This window comes from Notolepis coatsorum, assembly GCF_963971535.1.
Source record: "Notolepis coatsorum genome assembly, chromosome: 5".
Lineage (NCBI taxonomy): Eukaryota > Metazoa > Chordata > Actinopteri > Aulopiformes > Paralepididae > Notolepis > Notolepis coatsorum.
In genome coordinates, this window is record NC_140169.1 from 21,060,811 (window position 1) to 21,084,538 (window position 23,728).

Genomic DNA, 23,728 nt, shown 5'->3' on the forward strand with positions numbered 1-23,728 from the left:
TGTTTGTTTTGTTTTGTTTTTACTAAATTTAACTAACGTGGTTTAGTTGAATTAAATTAGCTGACGCACGCCCTGGGGGATCACTGCACCGGAAAAGAGAAACTATAAGAATTTCCCATTGGTTCTCCGAGTCCACGTGATCATTTCTAGCATTTCAATTGGCTATAGTGACAATTGCTCACAATGTTTCCTTCCACCTATGTATGCGAGTCGTCCTTTTCATCAATGAATGCGATAAAGACATCTCAGAGGAACCGACTGACGCATAAAAGCCTTGAGAACTGCCTGCGGATTAAAGTGACGTCCATATCACCAGATATCCAGCGAATAGTGACCGACGGGAGATGCCACTTTTCACACTAAACTAAAGTGAATACTAAGCCTGCTATTGCCAAATTGTTTAAAGTTTAATTGCATTGTTTTTGCAATGTTTTTAATTGCATTACTGTTTAATGCCAAATTGTATTTTTCATTTAATTCAAATACCTATAGCGCCGTCATTTCAGGAGCTTCTTCAAGCACTCTTTTTCTTTAAAGTTAATTGCATTGTTTTTAATTGCATTACTGTTCACATGCATGTGTGGTGCCGTCAGCCATGAGTAAAGATAAAGCTTGAATGATTTACTGAACTGGTGTTTTTATTTCATGGACTCACATTTCCCATTTCAGCACCAGCGCTGTCCACCTCACTTTGAGCAAGCAGTACATTGCACTCACCTGTTATTCACTCTCAACATGGATAAAACATAAAGTATGCATATAATAAAAAGAATATATATATATATATATATATATATATATCAAATATAATATTAATATAATATAATATAAATATAATAATAATAATAATAATAATAATAATAATAATAATAATAATAATAATAATAATAATAATAATAATAATAATAATAATAATAATAATAATAAAAAATAAAAAAAATGATTAAAATAAAATAAATATCATATTCTCAAAATAAACTGACGGGCCAGAAATTATTGCTGGCGGGCCAATTTCGGCCCGCGGGCCGCCTATTGCCGATCCCTGCACTACGGTGTCCCTGAAAAGATCATCTCCCTGGTCCAGAACATCTACCAGGGGATGATAGTTTTGAGGTCAAGACTGGAGTTCGGCAGGGATGTCTACTGTCGCCCTTCCTGTTTCTCCTTGTTATCGACTGAATAATGAAGACCACCACAACAGGAAGGAAAAACGGCATACAGTGGACCCTCTGGGCACAACTCAATGACCTGGATTTTGCTGACGATCTGGCCCTCCTGTCACACAACCATAAGCACATGCAGGACAAGACCACCCAGCTATCACAGGGTGTCCGCGGATCCTTAAAAAGTCTTAAAAAGTCTTAAATTTGGTTATCAATAATTAAGGCCTTAGTTTGTCTTAACACTTTGATTGCCTAAGGTTAAATTCATGATATACCATCCGTTGCCAGCTCTATTTAACATGGAGAAGTTCCCCTTCTTTGCAGGGCTATAACTTTTTTAATTCTATTGCTAGATTGCCATTATTAGGGCCCATTCAAGGTCCTATATGTATTGTTCATGGTGTAGCAACGTTAAACTTTTTCATTCACATATTCATACTAAAATATGATCTAAAGTATAAGTATGTTTTCATCTCTTTCTGCAGCTTTCTCCAGAACGTGATTTATAGCCCCAAATACATTATATTGATGATGAAATACAGTTTGGTAGGAACCTGTGTGAGATCAAAAATTTCAATTGGACGTACTTCTAGAAGTTTCTATGTATCATCTGATATTGACCGGATGGGCGGGGGATCGTTTATAATTCCGTGGGCAACGTTTTACCATTCATCTAATGTGGGTCAAATGTTCATCATAGCAGTTAGTGTCGAACACGGTAATATTACACGCTAAAACTCACCCCAGTCTCCGCGGGCCGTTGGGCGATCAGCGTGGGCTAGACAGTTTTCCATTATGGGATGTTGAAATACCCGGTCCATTTCCAGGTTGTATAATAATATATACGTCCAAATCATGTTGTTTTTTCGAGTTATTTGCAGCGATCGATGTTCACTGTGTGAAGACTGAGTCTCTCTAACATTAGCGAGTGCCCGGACCACATATGGAGTGAGTCCTGCCGGGTTAAAGGTAACATCCGTTTTTTCGATCTGCCGATCGGCCACCAGATGGCGGTCTTGAACCGCTAGAGCAGTGGTTCTCAAACTGTGGTACGCGTACCACTAGTGGTACTTGGTGGTACTGCTGGTGGTACTTGAAAACATTTACAAAAAAGCACAATTTTTATTTTTTTTTATTATTTTTTAAACATAACATCAAATTAGACACACAGGCATTAACAGTAAACATCCAGTAAAAAATTTTTTTGCAGTCAGGCCACTGAACTTAGAAGCAGGCCAGGCCAGTGTTTCTGGTTGCGGTGGCGCAATAGTTAGATAACCTAAGTGGGGAACAACCAGCAGATCACTGTGACAGAGAGTCATACATCTTTAATTCAACTTCAGCCCTGATCATAACCGTTTATTTTTAGATTTTTTGTAATGTCAGATAAAAAATTACAAAAAATCCATCAAAATCTGTGTTGCTGCTAATCATTGACACATGCCTAGCCTGTAACAATCCCCCCCAGAAAAATGTACTTTGCATTTGATATATTGAAAATATTTAACTTTTTGTGTTTTTTTTAACAATAATTTGTGATGCCATCACACAAACTGGCATTTAAAGGGTAAACATTAAAAAATGTATTAAATATGTGTTTTCTTTTCTTTTTTACAGTAATTTGTGATGCCCATCACAAACACTGGCATTTAAAGGGTAAACATTCAAAAATTCCTGCACCAGAATGCAGGAAATTAAGTTTTCTGTAACAAAATAATTGTGTGTGTGTGTGTGTGTGTGTGTGTGTGTGTGTGTGTGTGTGAGAGAGAGAATTAAGTACATTTGCTGAAATACAGTTGTTCTTAATTTTCTCACTTGCTATGTGAGAATGTTAGTTATTATGTTCTCAATGCTCCTTGCATTGTATGAGTTGTGTGGAAGCGTTTGCTAGTTCTAGTGCTATCCCTTTGTACATTGTGGCTGTGTCTGACAAAAGTTAACAATACATAATGGTATTAGGAATACATTTGCCTCCTGCGTGAACTGCGCATATCTGAATAGACTGTATTTTAACGCCGGTCATATGGTGGTACTTGGAGAGCCAGCTACGTTCTCAGGTGGTACTTGGTGTAAAAAGTTTGAGAACCACTGCGCTAGAGGATTGAGAGGAGATCACACTTGTGTCTCAGGGCCCCGGAAAGGAAATATGATTCCGATCACAGATTTTTGAAATATTGATATCAAAGACGAGTTACGGCGTCTTCGGCAACTTGAGCATGGCGGGGAAGGACGCCTAAACTCGTCCTTTGGCAACTAAAATGTTAAAATGTCTTAAATCCATTTTCAGAGGTCTTAAAAATGCCATAGAAAGGAAAGATAAAATGCCATGTCATCTTATGTTTTATTATGAAATCTGGGGGAAAACGGTTAACGGGAGATAACGTTTGACTTTTTATTGACCGTGTTGTAGAATCACGCAGACCGGAATGGGGCGGAACCAACACGGGTGCTTGTGTTGGTCGGGAACCATTTCAGCAACGGAGTCTAGCTAACGTTAGCAAGGCGAAGCAATAACGCTAACGTTACGTTTAGTTTTGTTTAGTTTAGCATTTGCACTCGTTAATATGGGTAAAGTGCCAATTTAACGAGAACTGGCTCGACAATCCACTGTTGGTCCCAGTCAAAGACCATTACGAGCCCCGCTGAGCGCTAAGCATGTTACCTCTGCAAAAACCGCCTGCAAACGACTATTTCGCATTTATTTTCGGCCCCGCCTGCCTCCACATCAGCTGCGCCATCAGGTAGGACTATAACATTTGCACCAACAGAAGTCCGGATAACATTCGGCTCCACGCCAAAGCTTGAAGCTGAGGTCTTAACTTGAAAATAATCTATTCACGGATGTAAACAAGGACACGTTTGTGTTTATGTTCGATGAGAGCTTCACCCACTATGTATTTTTTCCTCCCACCCACCCCTCCTAATGTACAGTATCCTCCCATCATATGTATGTTAGGATCTATGGGTAACAGTACTGTATATCTGCATATCGTATATGTTGTGAAGGGCCAGATTAAACTGAGAATCTACCTTTATTGTTTGATATACTTTGTATATTATTTATATATATACACGGAATATCCCTTTACCTGCGTTCAAACCAGAGTAATATTCGCTCTCCTATTGGACAGCGCCCCCAGGCGCCAGCGCGCAAGCCCCCAACGGCAAGTTCAAAGACAAGTGCAGGCATGTCGGAACATGCCCGGAGTCAGCGTAGTGATACCAGACAAGGACTGAGGTTGGGACTAGATATTCACTTAAGTATAAATACAGCGCAAGGTGCGCACACCGTGTTTTAGCTTAGCTTCGTGTCTTCGTTCAGTACCTTACCCACCTTCACCACGAGTCAACGTGCAGTGAAGTGAGCAACCTTGCGTCTAACAGAGCATTGAGAACCGCGTGCGAATAGAATGGTAAAGTGTCAGAGTTTAATGAAGTAACGTTGAGTTCGACTTAATCTAATGTGAAGTAAATAGTCGTTCATTTATTGTATATCGTGCGGCCACAGTTCGTTCGTGTGTAGCATTACCCAGTGGTTCGTCGTGTCTTTAGCTAGTGTACTTAACCAGGGTGTGTGGCCTAAATACGTCGCCCACACCCGAGGAGTCCTAGGCGGAGAACCGTTGGACATGTACACAGGAGAATCGGCGTCGGCGATTGCAGAACCATTACTGGTTGGATTATATTGATTTGGAACGTGGTACCCGGAGAAGAGCATCGTTGATTTCCACTATCGTTTGGGATTCAACCTCGTGAGGATTACAACTCGGGCCGGCCTCGTGGACGGAGGCTGGCTAGCTGTCATCAATGCTGTCGAGCATTTGGATTACAATTATTACTTTGCTGCTGATCAAGGGATTTACAAGGACCGACTCCTGTACCTGGAGTCTCTTTATTCCTCATTGAATCAGACGGAGTACCCGAACATTCCTCTACCCTCCAGGCCTTACACCCCCGGAGGGAACCCATTGTCTCCAGTCGGTACCAGTGTTGCCCTATATAGTTGCTACTATACGACAGGTGGTGTCAACTTAGACCCATCGTAGGATTCCTGCTATTCTTAGTGACTCATGCTATTGACTGACTTTACGTATATTCTTCGCCATACAAGCGCGACCCTAATTCTCATTCTGTAACCTAACGTTGCCTAATAATAATAAATTACCCTCAAATACTATTTCTTTGTCAATGCCGTGTTCTTGTGGGTGTTCACCATCTATATTTGATGTACTGTCTGGCCAGTAATTAAAGTACATAACTAGCAGTGGTTTAATCTATCACAATCTTTAATACAGTCAGGGTTTTGTAACCCCTCAGTTACAATTGGTCCTTCGAGCCGGATGGTATCAGTGTAATATTTAATATAATATTAATATTGACATGGCCAGCGGTGAACACTCCCCAAGCGGCTCCCCTAAGCTAGAACGCCCGCAGCGCAAACGTCAGCTACCTCCATATCTGGAGGAATTCGCTTTCGTTCTACCCCCTAGCTTATCTAAACAGACGTTAAATACGGATAAATCGGATAGTTTAAGCATGTCCAATCCTATCGACTTGGCGACCCTGCCAGTAGAGACCCCAGTGGGTTCAAACGAAACTGACTCAGCTCACGGGGGGACCAGGTGGGACATGACGTGACTATACCTCCAGACAGCGTCACCGGGATAGACCCCGGAGCGCTCCAGGATAAAGAACGCGCTCCAGGGATAGAACCCGACACACAACCAAGAGAAGAGAACCGCGCCCAGGAGATAGACCTCGGAGTGCGCCAGGAGAACAGATCTCCAACAAGCCCTGTCAGCACCCGATCAACTCCGTCAGTGTCATCCCCCAGCGAGGCGGACCAGAGACTGGCGCAATCCTTGATCGCCACGCTGACAGCCTCAACCGAAAGAGACCGACTCCAGGGTGAGCGCGACTGGCTTCAAGCAAAGACGCTTAGTGAGCGCGAACACTCTGCCACGGAAAGAGAGCGCCTCCACGCGCAACTCCAAGCGCAAGCCCTTAGTGAGCGCAAACACTCTGCCGTGGAACGAGAGCGCCTCCGGGCGCAACAATTAAGTGAGCGCGAACACTCTGCCGTGGAACGAGAGCGCCTCCAGGCTCAAGAGATGAGCGAGCGCGAACAACAGCCTACGACTGGACACATTCGTGTGGAGTGGATCTAGCCCAAGAGATGGACCTCGGAGGTCCAACGATAACCGCCTGTCACTGACCGTTATGCACCAGGCCGAGTCAGTGCCGCAGCACAAGAACCACCGCACCCCCCAGACCAAGGGGAAGTGGAAGATTGTATGCCAGTACTGTGAAAATGAACATTGGCTGTCTCAATGTGACACCTTCAAGAAGCTGACCGCTGACGAGGTGAGTCAGTGGATCAAAGCCAACCGCCGCTGCTTCCGCTGCGCGCGCAGCCATATGGCAGCTGAGTGCCGCCTAAAGAAAAGATGCAGCAAGTGCGACGGCGCCCACTTGGAGGTCCTACACGACAGTAACGAGAAGAAACCTGTACCCCCAAGCAGCTCGAGAGTGAACGTCATGTACATAGACCCTGCGAAGAGCGGGAGCTCCCGAGTGCTCTTGAAGGTGGTCCGAGTGATCTTAAGCTACGAGGACAAGGTCATGGACACTTACGCCGTCCTAGACGATGATGGGTCAGAAAAGACTCTCCTCCTCGCATCCGCCGCAGCCCGGCTGGGTCTGCGGGGGAGCGAAGAAACAATGACAATCCGTACCATTAGAAGAGACCTGAAGACCATAAAGGGTGAAAATGTCTCCTTCACGATAGCAGCGGTCGGGCAGCCCGAGAAGCAGTATAGCATCACTAACGCCTTCACCAGCCACGACATAGGCCTGTCACAGTACACCTACCCCATCCCAAAGCTGATGGAGAAATACGTGCACCTACGTCAACTACCTATACCGCTCATCGACGACGCCACCCCGACCCTGCTCATAGGATCCGACCACGCACACCTCATCGTCCCAACGGACCGGGTCCACATCGGGCCCAGAGGCTGTCCAGCAGCGGTCGAGACCCGCCTGGGTTGGACACTACAAGGCCCCCTCTCCGGGTCTTCCAACCGACCGACAGCCACTCGCTGTCTCTACACGAGGATAAACGAAGAAGACACCACCCTCTTACAGCACGTCGAGAGGCTATGGACACTAGACGCGATGCCCTTTAAGAATGAAAAGAAACTCGTTCGCTCAAAGGAAGACACTTATGCCATAGCCCTCCTCGAGCAGAGGACAAAGAGAGTCGAGGTCAATGGAGTGATGAGATACGCAACTCCACTCTTGAGGCGAGAGGGTATGCCCACCCTCCACGCCTCAAAAGAAGCGACAGAGCGATATCTACTGAACACAGAGCGGCGTCTAGCCAAAGACCCCACTCAAGCCACTGTGTACCGCGCTGAGATCGACAAGCTGATCACAGCGGGACACATAAAGAAAATTGACATTCAAGAGGCCGACCAGACGATCGAATCTTGGTACGTGCCCCACCACAAGGTCCACCACAACGGCAAGGATCGCATTGTATTCAACTGCAGCTACCAGATCGGACTACAGAATCTGAATAAAGAACTCTTGCCCGGCCCGACACTCGGCCCCTCTCTCCTCGGCGTACTACTACGTTTCCGCCAAGACAAGGTGGCCATCAACGGCGACATCAAAGGGATGTTCCTGCAGGTGCGACTAGTGGAGGAGGACAAGCCCTTGCTGCGGTTCCTATGGAGAGAGAGGATCAAAGATGAGCAACCATCCATCTACCAATGGGAGGTCCTCCCCTTCGGAACCACATGCAGCCCATGCTGTGCTATGTTTGCACTGCAAAAACATGTGACAGAAGACCCTGAAGCTGACGAGGAGGTCAGACAAAGTGTAGAGAGGAGTTTCTACGTGGACAACTGTCTGCAAAGCGTCTCGACGCCAGAAGAAGCCGAAGCCCTCCTGCTCAAGCTCCGCACCTCACTGATCAAAGGCGGCTTTGATCTCCGGCAGTGGGCCAGCAGTGACCCTCAAGTACTTCGCAGCCTCTCCCCAGAGACAAAGGCAGCAAGCAGCGAGACCTGGATGGCGACCACCCCAGGTGAAGCACAGGAAATGACATTGGGCCTTGTCTGGCGCTTCAAAACAGACTCGCTCCATTACAAATACACACCCCTGACCACGGAGCAGGGAAGGTCGACCCCTCTACCGACCACCAGACGGAGCGTATACAGAACACTCGCAAGTCAATACGACCCGCTGGGGTGTATCCTACCTTACACCACTCGGGCGAAAATGATTGTACGAGAGCTGTGGGACAAGGAACAGGGCTGGGACGACCCCATACCCGACCACCTAGCTTCCACCTGGAGAGAGTGGGAGAGAGAACTCAGCTCGCTCCAAAATGTGAACATACGCCGAAGCTACTTCCCACCCACAGTGCGGCTGGAGACGTGCCAGATGGACCTGCACGTCTTCAGCGACGCCTCGGAAGTGGCCTACGGTTCGGTGGCTTACTTGCGGGCCCGAGAGGAGGGAGGAGAAATACACACAGCCTTCATCCTGGCTCGCTCAAGGATAGCCCCCCGCAAGCAACAATCGATCCCGCGTCTAGAGCTCTGCGCAGCTCTGGTAGGCGCGCAACTCGCCACGTTAATCCAACGTGAACTCACCATCCCGGTGCAAAGAACAATCTTGTGGTCAGACTCCATGACCGTACTCACATGGATCCAGTCCGATTCTTGTAGATACAAGGTCTTCGTGGGAGTCAGAATCACAGAGATTCAAGACCTAGTAGGATCAGCGTGCTGGAGGTACGTGGACACGAAACAGAACCCAGACGATGTCATCACACGGGGGATGTCCCTAGATGACCTCACACGTCACAATATCTACAGTGACGGTCCTGAGTTCCTCAAGCTCCCGGAGGAAGAGTGGCCTACCCCCACCCCTCGGGAGGCTAGTCAAGAGGAGGCAGAGATCAAGAAATCTATGTTCTGTGGGTTGACGCACACCCCAGTCCCCACTGACCCTAACATAGACGACTGCCTCACCTTTGAGAGTGCGCAGCTAAAGACATTCCTGTGGCACCACCCTGAGGTCCCCCCCACTACCGACATTAACGCATCGAACTACGCAGAGGCAGAACTCCTTCTGCTACAGCGAGCCCAAAGAGACTCGTTCCCCGACGAGCTAGACTGCCTGCAGGGAACAAAGCCAATCCCGTCAGACAGCAGACTGCTCCACTTGGCCCCCGAGCGCGACACCCATGGCCTCATCAGGGTGGGTGGTCGTCTGAGACGGGCCCCGGACTTAACGGATGACGTCAAGTTTCCTATAGTCCTCAACAGCCGACACAAGGTCACTGAGCTCATCATAAAGAAATACGACGAGGATGTGCACCACGCTGGGGCAGAGAGAGTCTTCGCTGAGATCCGACGTCGCTATTGGATACTGCAAGGAAGAGAAGCAGTACGACGCTTCCAGCGGACTCGTCTAGATTGTCGCAAGTGGCGAGCACAGCCCAGTATACCCAGGATGGCCGACCTGGCTCCCTGACCCCCCTGATGACGATCATGACCCACTGACTTTGTAGATTGCCCTACTCCCCACAACAGACATTGAGCAGTTGACTGGACTATTAATCTGTCTCCCTTTAACTAATTAGGTGCAGACTAATTAGGAGGCGGCTGTTGTGAAGGGCCAGATTAAACTGAGAATCTACCTTTATTGTTTGATATACTTTGTATATTATTTATATATATACACGGAATATCCCTTTACCTGCGTTCAAACCAGAGTAATATTCGCTCTCCTATTGGACAGCGCCCCCAGGCGCCAGCGCGCAAGCCCCCAACGGCAAGTTCAAAGACAAGTGCAGGCATGTCGGAACATGCCCGGAGTCAGCGTAGTGATACCAGACAAGGACTGAGGTTGGGACTAGATATTCACTTAAGTATAAATACAGCGCAAGGTGCGCACACCGTGTTTTAGCTTAGCTTCGTGTCTTCGTTCAGTACCTTACCCACCTTCACCACGAGTCAACGTGCAGTGAAGTGAGCAACCTTGCGTCTAACAGAGCATTGAGAACCGCGTGCGAATAGAATGGTAAAGTGTCAGAGTTTAATGAAGTAACGTTGAGTTCGACTTAATCTAATGTGAAGTAAATAGTCGTTCATTTATTGTATATTGTGCGGCCACAGTTCGTTCGTGTGTAGCATTACCCAGCGGTTTGTCGTGTCTTTAGCTAGTGTACTTAACCAGGGTGTGTGGCCTAAATACGTCGCCCACACCCGAGGAGTCCTAGGCGGAGAACCGTTGGACATGTACACAGGAGAATCGGCGTCGGCGATTGCAGAACCATTACTGGTTGGATTATATTGATTTGGAACGTGGTACCCGGAGAAGGGCATCGTTGATTTCCACTATCGTTTGGGATTCAACCTCGTGAGGATTACAACTCGGGCCGGCCTCGTGGACGGAGGCTGGCTAGCTGTCATCAATGCTGTCGAGCATTTGGATTACAATTATTACTTTGCTGCTGATCAAGGGATTTACAAGGACCGACTCCTGTACCTGGAGTCTCTTTATTCCTCATTGAATCAGACGGAGTACCCGAACATTCCTCTACCCTCCAGGCCTTACACCCCCGGAGGGAACCCATTGTCTCCAGTCGGTACCAGTGTTGCCCTATATAGTTGCTACTATACAACAGGTGGTGTCAACTTAGACCCATCGTAGGATTCCTGCTATTCTTAGTGACTCATGCTATTGACTGACTTTACGTATATTCTTCGCCATACAAGCGCGACCCTAATTCTCATTCTGTAACCTAACGTTGCCTAATAATAATAAATTACCCTCAAATACTATTTCTTTGTCAATGCCGTGTTCTTGTGGGTGTTCACCATCTATATTTGATGTACTGTCTGGCCAGTAATTAAAGTACATAACTAGCAGTGGTTTAATCTATCACAATCTTTAATACAGTCAGGGTTTTGTAACCCCTCAGTTACAGTATATGTCACAAATGTTACAGTACTATTACTATATACTGTATGTCCCTATGCCATAAATGTCATGTATGTTGTGTATGTCATAAATGTCACTATGAATTGAAAATGGGGGACCCTGATGTAAACAAGACAAACGTCTTTCTCTGGTCTGCATCCCCTTAACAATTGTGTGTATTGAGCCGTACTGTATTGTACCTATTCTGCAATCTGTTAAACAAAGTTTTCGTTCATTCATTCATTCATTCATTCATTCATTCATTCATTCATTCAACCAAACCACAAAAACAAAACTGGATGAATGAATGAAAGACTTTATTAACAGAATTGCAGAATGGGTACAATACAGTATGGCTCAATACACACAATTGTTAAGGGGATGCAGACAGAGAAAGACGTTTGTCTTGTTTACATCAGGGTCCCCCATTTTCAATTCATAGTGACATTTATGACATACTCAACATACATGACATACAGGTATATAGTACTGTAGTGTTACATTTGTGACATATACGATATGCAAACATACAGTACTGTTACCCAGAGATCCTAACAGAAAATATATACATATGATGGGGAGGAGACTGTACATTGGGGGGGGGGGGGGTTGGACATTTACGGTGCCCAGTTTCTAATTGTAGCCTCCCGTAGGTTAAGCAGTGGTCTGACCAGTTTGTTTTGTGATGTTTGTAATCTTGTTTTTTAGGGCCTTTGAGGTGCTTTGGTACCATGAGGTGCAAGCATAGTCGTAGTACCCTTGAATAAGTGCTCCTGGCTGTTAGAGTCTTCGGGGTATTCTTGTTTACCAGAGATCCGGCACAAGAATCTTGTTTGTTGGTTGACTTTTTTGATACCCTGGGGAGGGTGGTAATAGTTATGTGTTCTGACAGGTATCAGTCCTATGGTAATAGTTATGTGTTCTGACAGGTATCAGTCCTATGGTGATAGTCATGTGTTCTCACAGGTATCAGTCCTATGGTGATAGTCATGTGTTTATAAGTCCTATGGTAGTATGTGTTCTGACGGAAATGTGGCTGTTGCACTTGCTGCTTGGCCCCTGGTATATTTTGTATAGCTATATTTGCTATTTATGTTTGGTCACTCCTTTGTTGAAATTCATCCAATCCAGTTACTCCTTTAAGTTCAAGATTTTTAAGTTTCCAAGGTATGTTTTAATAAACATCTTTGGACCAATGTGTCCCTAAATTTAAACTAATTGGTGTCGTTGCATGATTTTTGCCATTTTGTTATTGTGAAATTGGTATTAAATTTTAATTCTGAGTGGCATTAAAAAGTCTTAAAAAGCCTTAAATCTGACTGGGCTAAACCTGCAGATACCCTGTATCAACAACATCCCTTGGAACAGGCCTCAGGATAAACAAGGAGAAGACTAAACTGATGAGGATTAACACCCCGACCACCATACCTGTCACCATAGATGACAGACCCATCAAAGAAGTCGACTCCTTCCCTACCTTGCCAGCATTATTGATAAGCAAGTTGGGTAGGCAAAGCTAGAGCAGCCTTCATTATCCTGAAGACATCTGGGCCACAAGAGAAATAGCTACACCAACAAAGGTGCGCATCTTCAACTCCAACATTAAAAGCGTCCTTCTCTATGGCTCAGATCCATGGAGAATGACAAAAAAGACATTGCAGAAGATCCAGACATTCATTAACAGGTGTCTGAGGCACATCTTCAGAATCAGGTGGCCGGATAAGGATCTGTGGCAGAGGGAGCCAGAGCCAGTAGAGAGCCAGATTCAGAAAAGAGGCATCAAGCGGGCCTACTGTTCACTGTCAGCCAGGGCTAACCTGAAAACGGGCATCAAGCGGGCCTACTGTTCAGCCAGGGCTAACCTGAAAAGGGGCATCAAGCGGGCATACTGCCCAACCCTCACTCTCTCCCCCACTGACGCGTGTACCGCACTGAACAGGACTAATGCACATGGCTGCTGGACCTGATCCCTGGCCGTGTGCTCAGGAACTGCGCTGAGCAGCTGATTGAGGTCCTGACTGACATCTTCAAGTTCTGACACTAGCTCAGGTTGTTCCTGCATGCTTCAAAACCACCTCCATTGTGCCGGTGCTGAAACACACCTCTATGTCCAACCAGGCCCACAAGACACTCTGGTCTGGAGTTCAGAGCTGCTACATATTGGTCTGGTACAGTAGAAGAGAACTATATATAACTCTCCTCTCTTCCTCTCGTTTTCTCCTCTATTCAGAGACAACTTTGAAAGTGAGTCGTATCTCCATGACAATACAGCCTCTCTGACACTGCCTCTCAGATATGGAGTCGACATCAGTGTCCACGGGTAATTATTATACAATTATATTATATAAACTAGAATATATTATATTAGCTAGAATATATTATTATATAAACTACAATATATAATATATATATTATTATATAAGATAGAATATATTATATCATTATTATATTAACTAGAATGTATTATATTATGTTATATTAGCTATATAGTATATTATATCATTATTATATATTATATAAGCTAGAATATATTATATTTGCTAGAATATATTATTTCATTATTATATATTATATTAGCTAGAATATATTATATCATTATTTAATATTATATTAGCTAGAATATATTATATCATTACCATATATTATTATATAACCTAGAATATATTATATCATTATGTATTATTATTCTAGTTTAGAACGTTGTGGCTCTGCCTCATCCTCTTCTTATTATTCTAGTTTACAATGTTGGGGATGTGACACAACTTTGTATTATTATTATTATTACAGTTTTTCTCAATTCAGAATTAAAGTTCTCATAACTGTTAGTTCAACCTCCACAACATTTAGTCATTTGTGCACATCATAGTAGCAGTTTCTCATTCCTCCGAACAAATTACAAATGTTTTTGGACATGCATCAATTGCTTTCATACAATTCTCTGCTGTTTTATAACATTATAATTTGTTTATGGCATGTCAGTCAAAATTAACTATACTCATGACTGCTGAATAGTCATTCCCTATTAAACTAATAGTCCTCATTTCATTGCTTGAGTCATTACATACAAAAATGTTGAACTAGTTGTCAAAATCTGTCAATCATGGCCTCAATGGCTGAGGCTGGTCGAAGGGTGCAGCCAAATGTTGAGAGAACCACTGTAAATTAAATTACTGTATTCAAACATTTCGTCGGGAGAGCAGGTGTGTATACTGGACAGTAATTCAGCACTAAACAATCTGCACTGCACTACTGCCATTGTGTCATACATGAAGCTTGCAGTGGGACAAGAACTTGTCACTTTTTACATTTTACATTTAGACAGCTTTACTGCAGCACAGATTTACAGTAGTGTAAAGTAGTGTTACAGTAAAGATTTGCCATATTTACAGTATGGTACTGTACTGCAGCATTTTACAAGTGGGAAGCACTGTTATTGTACACTACAGTAATATGGGTTACTGTAAAGCAGTATATCTCATGTTTGCTGTACATTACTTTAATTTGACTCTGCACCACATAGGATTGCAAGACAACCTCGCAGAGGTGGAAGAGGGCCTCTTTTTACTCAAGAGGAAACCCTTTGTGCAATGGTGATTGCAAACAATGCCATAAGGTTGAGAGAGATACAAAGCCCTGTTATAGAGGATCACAATATCTTTGGTAATATTGAATCAGTTTCAATCGCTACAATTGACAGAGTGCTCAGGGGAAATTAAATGACCATGAAACAATTGTAATACAATTTGCCATTTGACCGGAACAGCGTGAAGGAGACCTGTCACCAGTATGTACAAGTAAAACAGTTATGTGTTCTATGCATACTCTAATGTTCAGTGCTGTAAACTGGTTACTTTGTGTAGTGCCATGCAGTACACTTACATGACAGTTCATCATACTGTACAATATGTTGTCCAAAATGCATTATGTTACACAGGAAAAGTTTATAGTTTTTCTCTCTCTCTTTTCTGGGATAAAGCGTGTACCAGGGAACCGCTGCCCACATTATACATTGATTGAGGCAGGTTTCAATCTGGCAAAAGGTAGAAGGCGTGGAAGAAATCACATTGGACAGAGAGCAACCATTGATGTCCCAGACCAACAAGGAGGGAATATTACAATGTGTACAGTGTGTACAGTAATGTGTAACTGTAGATTTCAAATGGCTGTGCAAATAGTGTATAGTGCTGTCTTGAGCATTTTCAGATAGTGTCACCAAGATCTGACTTTTTTGCATTGGAAAAAAGAGTGATCTGTCATAATGAAAACATGACAAGGCCATTTGACTATCTTGTTCATAAACAATGGTGTCAGGACTTTTCATTTTGATGACACTGACACTTTCATTGACATGAATACTTGCTTTTGAAGAAGGAACTATCCATTTTGAGCAAGTGACACGCTTTTGCAGGTTATCAACTAGGTTTTGCAGTTTGTACTCATTGTTTTGAGAAATGCACTAACTGTTGTGCAAATGTAAATAATGATGTGAGAAATGCACCAAAGCGACTGAGAAAAACTGTATTATAGTTCTACATCTCTCTCTTCCCCCCCCCCCTCCTTCTTGCCTCTCACTGTCTCTCTTTCTCTCCCTGTCTCTCTCTCTCTCTCTCTCTCTCTCTCTCTCTCTCTCTCTCTCTCTCTCTCTCTCTCTCTCTCTCTCTCTCTCTCTCTCTCTCTCTCTCTCTCTATCTATCTCTCTCTCTCTCTCAGTTTTGTGAATCCTACATCGTTGGTATTTGGTGAGGAGGACTTGACTCCTGTTGACTGCCACAATGAGAAGTTTAACTACACGTATACGGTAATGTTATGTTAATTGTAGAACAATATATACGTCAATATATATGTCAATGTAACATAACAGTCTAACATAACGGAATAACATAACAGACTAACATAACAGGTCTAACATAACAGACTAACATAACGGACTAACATAACAGGTCTAACATAACAGGTCTAACATAACGGTCTAACATAACGGTCTAACATAACGGTCTAACATAACGGTCTAACATAACGGACTAACATAACGGTTTAACTTAGCGGTCTAACATAGCGGTCTAACATGACATAGCTAAACTATACAATACAACCTCACATCACACAGTTGTACAACAAACATATTTGTCAGGTTTGGTGCAAAGCAGACCGTGTTCACAGGCAACACATCACTTTCTGTTTACCATGCATTTATCTGAAATGTTATTGGATCTGGTGGTCAGATACTTTGGCTTATAGGGAGGTGTAGTCTGACGTCACTTTAGTTTCCCACGCGGCCCACCCGTATAGGGATTTATCATTAGGAAAATGGATTATCGGCTATTGTAACAATTCTGCCTCATGAACATTGGCAAGCTTTCCATTTTTGCACAAAATGAGTTCCCTTTAAGCATTTTTGGTTGAAATAAAGGTAGTTACTTATAAGGTTTTTAATTTGTCGTTAAAAAATAACTACACTTTACCAGTAGAACGCCTGTTGTTCAGTGCTGTCGTCGTCAGCAGCGCCAGAGAGAAGTGTAGTTCCTCAGTGAACGAAAACATAAACGTTGTTTGCTACCTTTACGATTAATTGCGAATTTGTTCATGTTGAGCTATAGATTGTGGATGAATACACATAGAAAGGTACACCATGCCAATGTTGTTCTGGGTTTCCAGTGATGGGCAGTAGCTAGCTACAAGTAGCGACGCTACATAGCTTAACGTTAGGTTATGGCTATAACCAAGTTCTGTTAGTTAGGGGTGACGCTTGGCATCACATTGCACTCCCTCGCGTACGTGCACGCGTACTGAATAAAATTCCACAAAATATACCTTTAATACCAGTATTAGTCTGACCACACCCCTCATCAGCTTACCTTCATAAGCAGGTGTGTGGTCACCTGCTCTCCTCCTACCCAAGCTTTCACCACAAGGTGAGGTCAAGGGCTGCAGCGGTCGTCTGATGCCAAGCGTCACCCCTAACTAACAGAACTTGGTTATAGCCATAACCTAACGTTCTGTTCCGTTAGGGGCTCTGCTTGGCATCACATTGCACACAGGGAGGCCAAGCGGAGCCGCTGGCTGACAAATACACCCCGCTGACAGCCCCCCACAACCATCAGAACAGGGAGGGCCGAGCCCCCCCGACCCCCCCTAATGGAGGGCATCCCCCCTATTAGGGGCTTCACGGGAGGGCGACGGACCCGACCGTGCGAAGAGGCACTCAAGCAACTCAACGCACAGGGTGAGCAGACCGTGGCTTGACCCCACGACTACACCCACGCACAACCCACATGCCACCCGGGAACGAACGTAGGAAACAACCTCGTTACTGCCCCCAGAATCACGGGATCAAGGGCAAACCCAACCCCGTGGCAAGGCCGTAGCAGCGGAGCGCGAAGGAAGACCCAGACCCACCAAAAGGACTGGACTCCCTGGAATGGGGGCCCGGAGAAGTCCATGATGCCAGCATCAAGACCCCACCAGGTGGGCACCTAGTGACCCGGCCCCCCACATCGCCAGCGTATTCGGACAAAGGCCCCTCAGCCGAGCGGGCCCTGTCCTCCCCAACAGTACACCGCCTGGAACACAGGCCCTGCAACAGGCAGACAGCATGGTCATAACACACAAGAGTTAACCAACGGAAGCAGGCAGTGCACCGGGAAAAAAGACCAGGCAACAGGCTGTCAACCCAAGCCTGGAAACTGCGGACGAGGCAGGCGCCAGAAAGGACAGCTGAAACAGCCGCCCCGGCGGAAGGGGCGTATGCTGGCGTTGTCGCATAACCAAGCCTTTAAACAGCATGTCAGAAGTGGGATCCTTAGACCACTCGGCCCCTGACAGCCGCCCACAGAAAAAGCCCATACGATCGGCAGACGTCATGAACGTGCAGGGGCACCCTCAACCGGAGAACCGGGAGTTGACACTGCAGCAACACACCAGAGAACCAACCACCCAGGCATTACCGCATGCAATGGTTGGTCCCATAACCCCTCAGGAAAGAAACCCCAAAACACACCTGCGGCACCGCCGCAGCCCGCGTTCCGGTTTCCAACAGGGCTATCCCGGGCCTACGGGTCAACGAGCATTACCCCGGACCGGGCCCGGTGATACGGGGGGCACAGGGTCCCCCGAGGAGGTTAAAACCACCCCAACAGGCCCCTCAGCGCCAAGCGCAAGAGAAGAGCGTAAAAATGGAAGACCAGCCCCAGCACCCCGCACTCGGTATTCCCAGGAGGTCACCCAACCAAGTACCAACCAAGACCAACCCGCACAGCGGTCGAGATCCGACGAGATCGGACGCGTACAGGTCGGCACGGCCGTAAGCCATTACGACAGTGCAGAATACAACGCACCTAACAAGGGTCCCATAACGCTCAACCCTGTGACACCCGGACCGACCTAGCATTTTTCCCCCTGAAAAAACCCCAAGTCCCTCAGGGTACCAGAACAGCAGATCTGCATCCCCAGCGGACAACGGGTGCAACTGATCTGGACCAGCGCGACCAGAACCAGTCCCGTGCCCTAATCACGCCGACCTGCCAACCCCAGGAGAAGGGGCATATATGCGTGTTGATCCAAACATAAAAAGAAGGCGCCACCCAGACGTGTCGGTATGAACCGCGCCCGGTGGCCCACCCCTAGGGCGTGAGACCCCTCCCCATATGTCCAGACCCATTCCGTCATCATCCCCTGACACGAACGGGAACCCATCGACAACCACACAGGGTGTCGGAAGAGGAAAAACCCCCATCCCAATTGCTCCATAAAAACGCTGTTTCACCCAAGCAATCAAGGCGCGCCAGTCAGCCAATGGCCCAAAAAGCACATCCTGAGCTAGCACTATGTGTGCGTTTGGACATACCCACATCAATAATAGGCCGTTTAGACCACCATATTGAATCCCCAAGACGCCCAGGGAAACGACAAGAGGGGCGAGATGCAATCAACTCCATGAATGAATGAATGAAAAAAATTACCCAACAGACTGCAGAAAGGGTACAACCCAATACGGCAATACACACAATAGGTTAAGGGGAGGCAGACCTGAGAAAGACGTTAGTCTTGTTTCCATCAGGGACTCTCATTTCCAATCCATCAAAGACACATTCAACTCTTTATAAAAATAAAGAAAAGGCATCACCCGTATGACCCAACTGCACAGCTGGGAGTAAAAAACCCTGTTTTTCACATGATTTCAATCCAGTCACTCCTTTTAATCAGAGTGTAAGACCAGACCCTCCCAGAAACACCTTCCCACACGAGACCATGGTCAAGAAAAAGATATGTAAACTGTGAGACACGTGACCAATTGACTCAAGTTTGACACAAAAACCGGGCGCAGCAGGACCGTGAGCCCTGCGCCCAACCTCGACATCTTTAAGACACCAGCTCATGGAAGGCGTCGCCATAGCAACAACGCTACAACGGGCGGGGAAAACCTACCGGATCCTGTCATGAAACAGGAGTCGGTAGAATACCCCTTCCCCCCCCCCCTGCCAAGCACTGGCTTGGCCCTGACTGGCTCAGCAGAAAAGATCAAAAATCCCCTAAACCAATCAAGTGGGAAAGGAGGGGTTTATTCGACACCCCCTCCCGAAAACACACCCTTTATCCCTACACACAGAAAAACAACCGTAGCCATCTTGAAAAACCTCCGGTAGAAAGCATAGCGAAGCTAATACAATGCCCGCTACCCACAAAAAGTGTAAAAGGTTTTACAACAAAACACAAGTCGCCTGTGCGTGAATCCTATACCCGTTGCCTATGTCATACATAGGAAAAAACGCTGAACGAGAGTAAACGGCTAGGCCGTGAAATGTGTGCGTACGAGTATTACTGCAACTAAACAACACAGCATTGTGAAAACACATATACTTAGTTAAAGCAATGGAATAACACCAGTTCTAACTGCATGTGGAGCATCAAGCTAAATAGAACCTATTACCGAGTGTACGTTGCAGACCTTGCTTAACCTCGTAACACAACACAACTCATCCCACAACGTAAAAAAGGGCAGATTCATATATACACAACCCCACCATATGATTTGTTTGAAGAAACACACAGTTTGTTCGGCCAAAACACAGTCCCCCTCCAACGGGGAACTTTTTTTATTTAATAACTAAATAGTGTCAAGGCACAAAACCATAGAGGGGCCGGGGAGGGTGTAGGAGAGGGGACACAGAGGGGAAAAAGTCACTCCTAACGGCGTCTGCCACCTCGCGCCGCTCGAGTCTTGCCACCCCGGGGAGCCCCGGAGGGACGGTAGGTTACAGTCTGCTGGACACGACGTTCCCTACCGTCTCCTCCGGTCTGGGATGGGCCGGCGGTGGCAGAAGCGCCGTTTCGTCCCCTGGCCCTCTTGGCAGGGCCAGCAGCGGCGGCGGAGGCAGTGGTAGCGGCGACGGAGACAGCTCGACGTCGCGGAATCCTTCTGCCTCCACCGGCAAGGACAGGAGGCGGAAAATGGGGTTGGAGGATGGATCTCTCCTCTGCCATCTCTCTGCATGTTGAGGTCATCAACCGCAGGGCCTTCCCGAACAGGCCAGCGTCGGAGAGGGCGGCCGTCAGAAGAGGAGCTCTCTTCTTCTCTGGCACACGGGCCTGCTCCAGCCAAAGGTGACGCTGGCCCAGGGTGGCCAGGGCGCGCACTTTCCCCATGGCTATGGCCAGCACCTGGGAAAGGTGCAGGACAGCTCCCGCAGCCTGGGTGATCTGATCGCATTTCACCTCGGTCAGATCCGTGCCGCCCGTCATTATCCCCGATACAAATCTAGCCAGGTGGGCGATGTTAGACGCCGCAGCCAGCGATTGTGTACCAGCGATAAATGACTGGTCACCCCAATAAGCCAATCGCCTAGCCGATTTCCCCTGGAGGACCGGCTTGCATAGTGGTTCCCACACCATATCCGGACAGAGGAGCGCGGCCATCGGACTGTCAAGCCGAGGCACGCCCTCCCCCATACCTTTGACCAACCCCGCTACCCGCGTAACTGGTACGTAGGTAGGAGTTAGTCCCATGATGTTGGTCACCGCCTGACCCGAACGAACATAGGCCCCCATCGATGGGAAAAATGGGTAGACAACGTCCACCCCTCTCACTGGGGGACACTGCCAGGGATGGCCTATGAGGTCATCAGGGACAGGGACAGGTGCAGGCAATGGCAGCGGCAGCGGCACACCGTTTGCGGTGGCGGCTACCGCCATGAGCTCGGGAAACAAGGCCCGCAGTTCCCCCTGCGAACCTTCCTCCACCGACCCCGCATCCCTCACATACAGCAGGCTGCGACTGGTCAAGGAGCCACAATCCGATGTGGCCGACAGTAGGGCATCCTGCCGATGAGGCCAAGGTGGTTCCTCGACATCCTCGAACAGGGCGCCCCATGGAGCCATTTCCCCCCCCCCCCCCGGGTCTCCTGAGGAGGGATACTCTCCTCCACGGGGCCCTCATACAAAAATCCGTCCGCCTCGTCCATGAAGTCCTCAGTCTCCATCGGAAATCCCGAGCCGGACGCATCTTCGCTGGTCTCCAGCAGCTCCCCAAACCCAGGCCGTTCGCGTCTGCACGCCACCATCTTGCGACGCGAGCGAGCAGGCGCGAAAAGTTTGCGTCGCAAATCCTCTGGCTCCAAAACAACCCCCCGTTCACCAACGGGCGATTCCCCAGAACCAGAGGAACCAGAGTCGAGATCAGGCCATCGCCGGAGCGACGGCACCGAACCCTCGGCTCTTCGGTGAGGAAAACTATCCACCGGCAGTCTCCCGGGCTGGGTCGGCAACCACGAGAGTGGCAACAGCCCAGCACCGAGGCGCACGACGGAGGCGGGAATGGAGAACCGGTGGTGAAGAGTAGGTCTAGCGGGTCTACTCTCCGCGGAATACATTATGACCCAACCTTTTCTTGTACAACAGATGTGAGAGAAGAAAAGATTAAGCACAATGTAAACCAGTCACAACTCTTTTCAACTAACAACACGTCAAGTGGGGTACTACCGAGGCACTTCCTTGTGGTGAAAGCGAGAAGGAGGAGAGCAGGTGACCACACACCTGCTTATGAAGGTAAGCTGATGAGGGGTGTGGTCAGACTAATACTGGTATTAAAGGTATATTTTGTGGAATTTTATTCAGTACGCGTGCACGTACGCGAGGGAGTGCAATGTGATGCCAAGCAGAGCCCCTAACGGAACAGAACTACATTTCTCAGTAGCGTGATGGTAGCGTCGCTACTTTTGAATCATGTAGCGTTTTCTGTAGCGCAGCTATTCATAGAACGAAGTAGTGACGTAGCGACGAGGAAACGCTACAACGCTACTATATCGGGAGAAACAGTCTAGACTATAAGGATTTGTGAGGAGAAAAAAAAACACCCCGTAGAAAACCCACTATGATTGGTTGGTTGGTTTAGATATGAGTATGACGACTCACGATTGGGTATGGTTAGGCCAAAACATTACGGGTAGGCCAATCAGAGGCAGGATAGGGCAGGACTCCAACCGCAAATCAGGAAGTGAAAATCAAAACAGACCACTGATGAATGAACCAGTCCGCGCGAAATGGCAGAGGCATTCGATGTTTCCAGGGCTTGTGATCATAGATATATATAGATATCTATGCTTGTGATGGCATTGATGAAGATGATGTCAATAACAACAATGCCTCTCCATGGAATGAATGAATGGAAAAGATGAAGTTGTGGGATGCAGGCGTGGCGTATCTAAGGTAAGGCAATAATAATGTTGTTAAACTGCCGCCGTGCACTGCAGCATTGGGCTGTGTTGGCACTTTCTTCGTCTGTTAACTTACCATGGTGATTGATCTGATCTGTGGTCTGGGGTCCCCACATGATTTTGGGGCCATGGAATGTTTTGTGAGTTACATATTTAAATACATTTGGTCATTTAGCTGACGCTTTCATTCAAAGCAACGTACAAATTGTGTACAACAGGAGTGGTACATATCTAGCAGCCAAGGATAAGTAGTATTGTTTGTCTAGCAGTGTCAAGCTTGAGTGTTATACTCTGAGTACATACTCTACTGTAGTAGTATAGACATATTAGCATAGTTGGTGGTAGTATAGACATGGTAGCATAATAGTAAAATGCAGTAAGACAGTTATTCAGATATTCAGATATTGAAGAAGTGTGTTTTTGGTTGATAAAGTGGGGAGGTTTCAGCTAGGAGAGGGTATCAGGCAGCCAGAAGATGCAGAGTTTAGGGATAAATAATACATAAAGATAGAATAGAAAAGAAACTGAGATTTTTTTTTGCCTGTTTGGTGGAAACTTGATCATGAAGTAAAAAAAAAAAAAAAAAAAAGTAGTGCAGATGTAGCTAGCTATTTTTGCCATGTTCTTGTAGTGTAGCTTGCTACATTTATCTGGGGATAGCTTCCATTGTAGTTGAGCTATATTTAATCGAGAGTAACTTGTAGTGTAGCTTGCTACATTTTCCAAGTAGCTTGCCCATCACTGTGGGTTTCAGACTACTGGTTCTGGGTCTCAGACTAGCTGTTCTGGGTCTCAAACTAACAGTTCTGGGTCTCAGACTAGTGGTTCTGGGTCTCAGTCTAGTGGTTCTGGGTC

The 23,728-nt window shown here is 46.6% G+C and overlaps 1 protein-coding gene across 1 annotated transcript in view; it reads left to right on the forward strand.

Annotated features, from left to right (window-relative positions):
- The window catches only part of itga4 (integrin alpha 4), a 205,085-nt gene that overhangs the window by 167,548 nt on the left and 13,809 nt on the right, over positions 1–23,728 (forward strand). The window contains exons 22-23 of the mRNA XM_084314032.1: positions 13,396–13,485; positions 15,876–15,963. Coding sequence (XP_084170158.1) covers positions 13,396–13,485; positions 15,876–15,963 — 178 coding nt within the window. The remainder of the gene's footprint in view (positions 1–13,395; positions 13,486–15,875; positions 15,964–23,728) is intronic.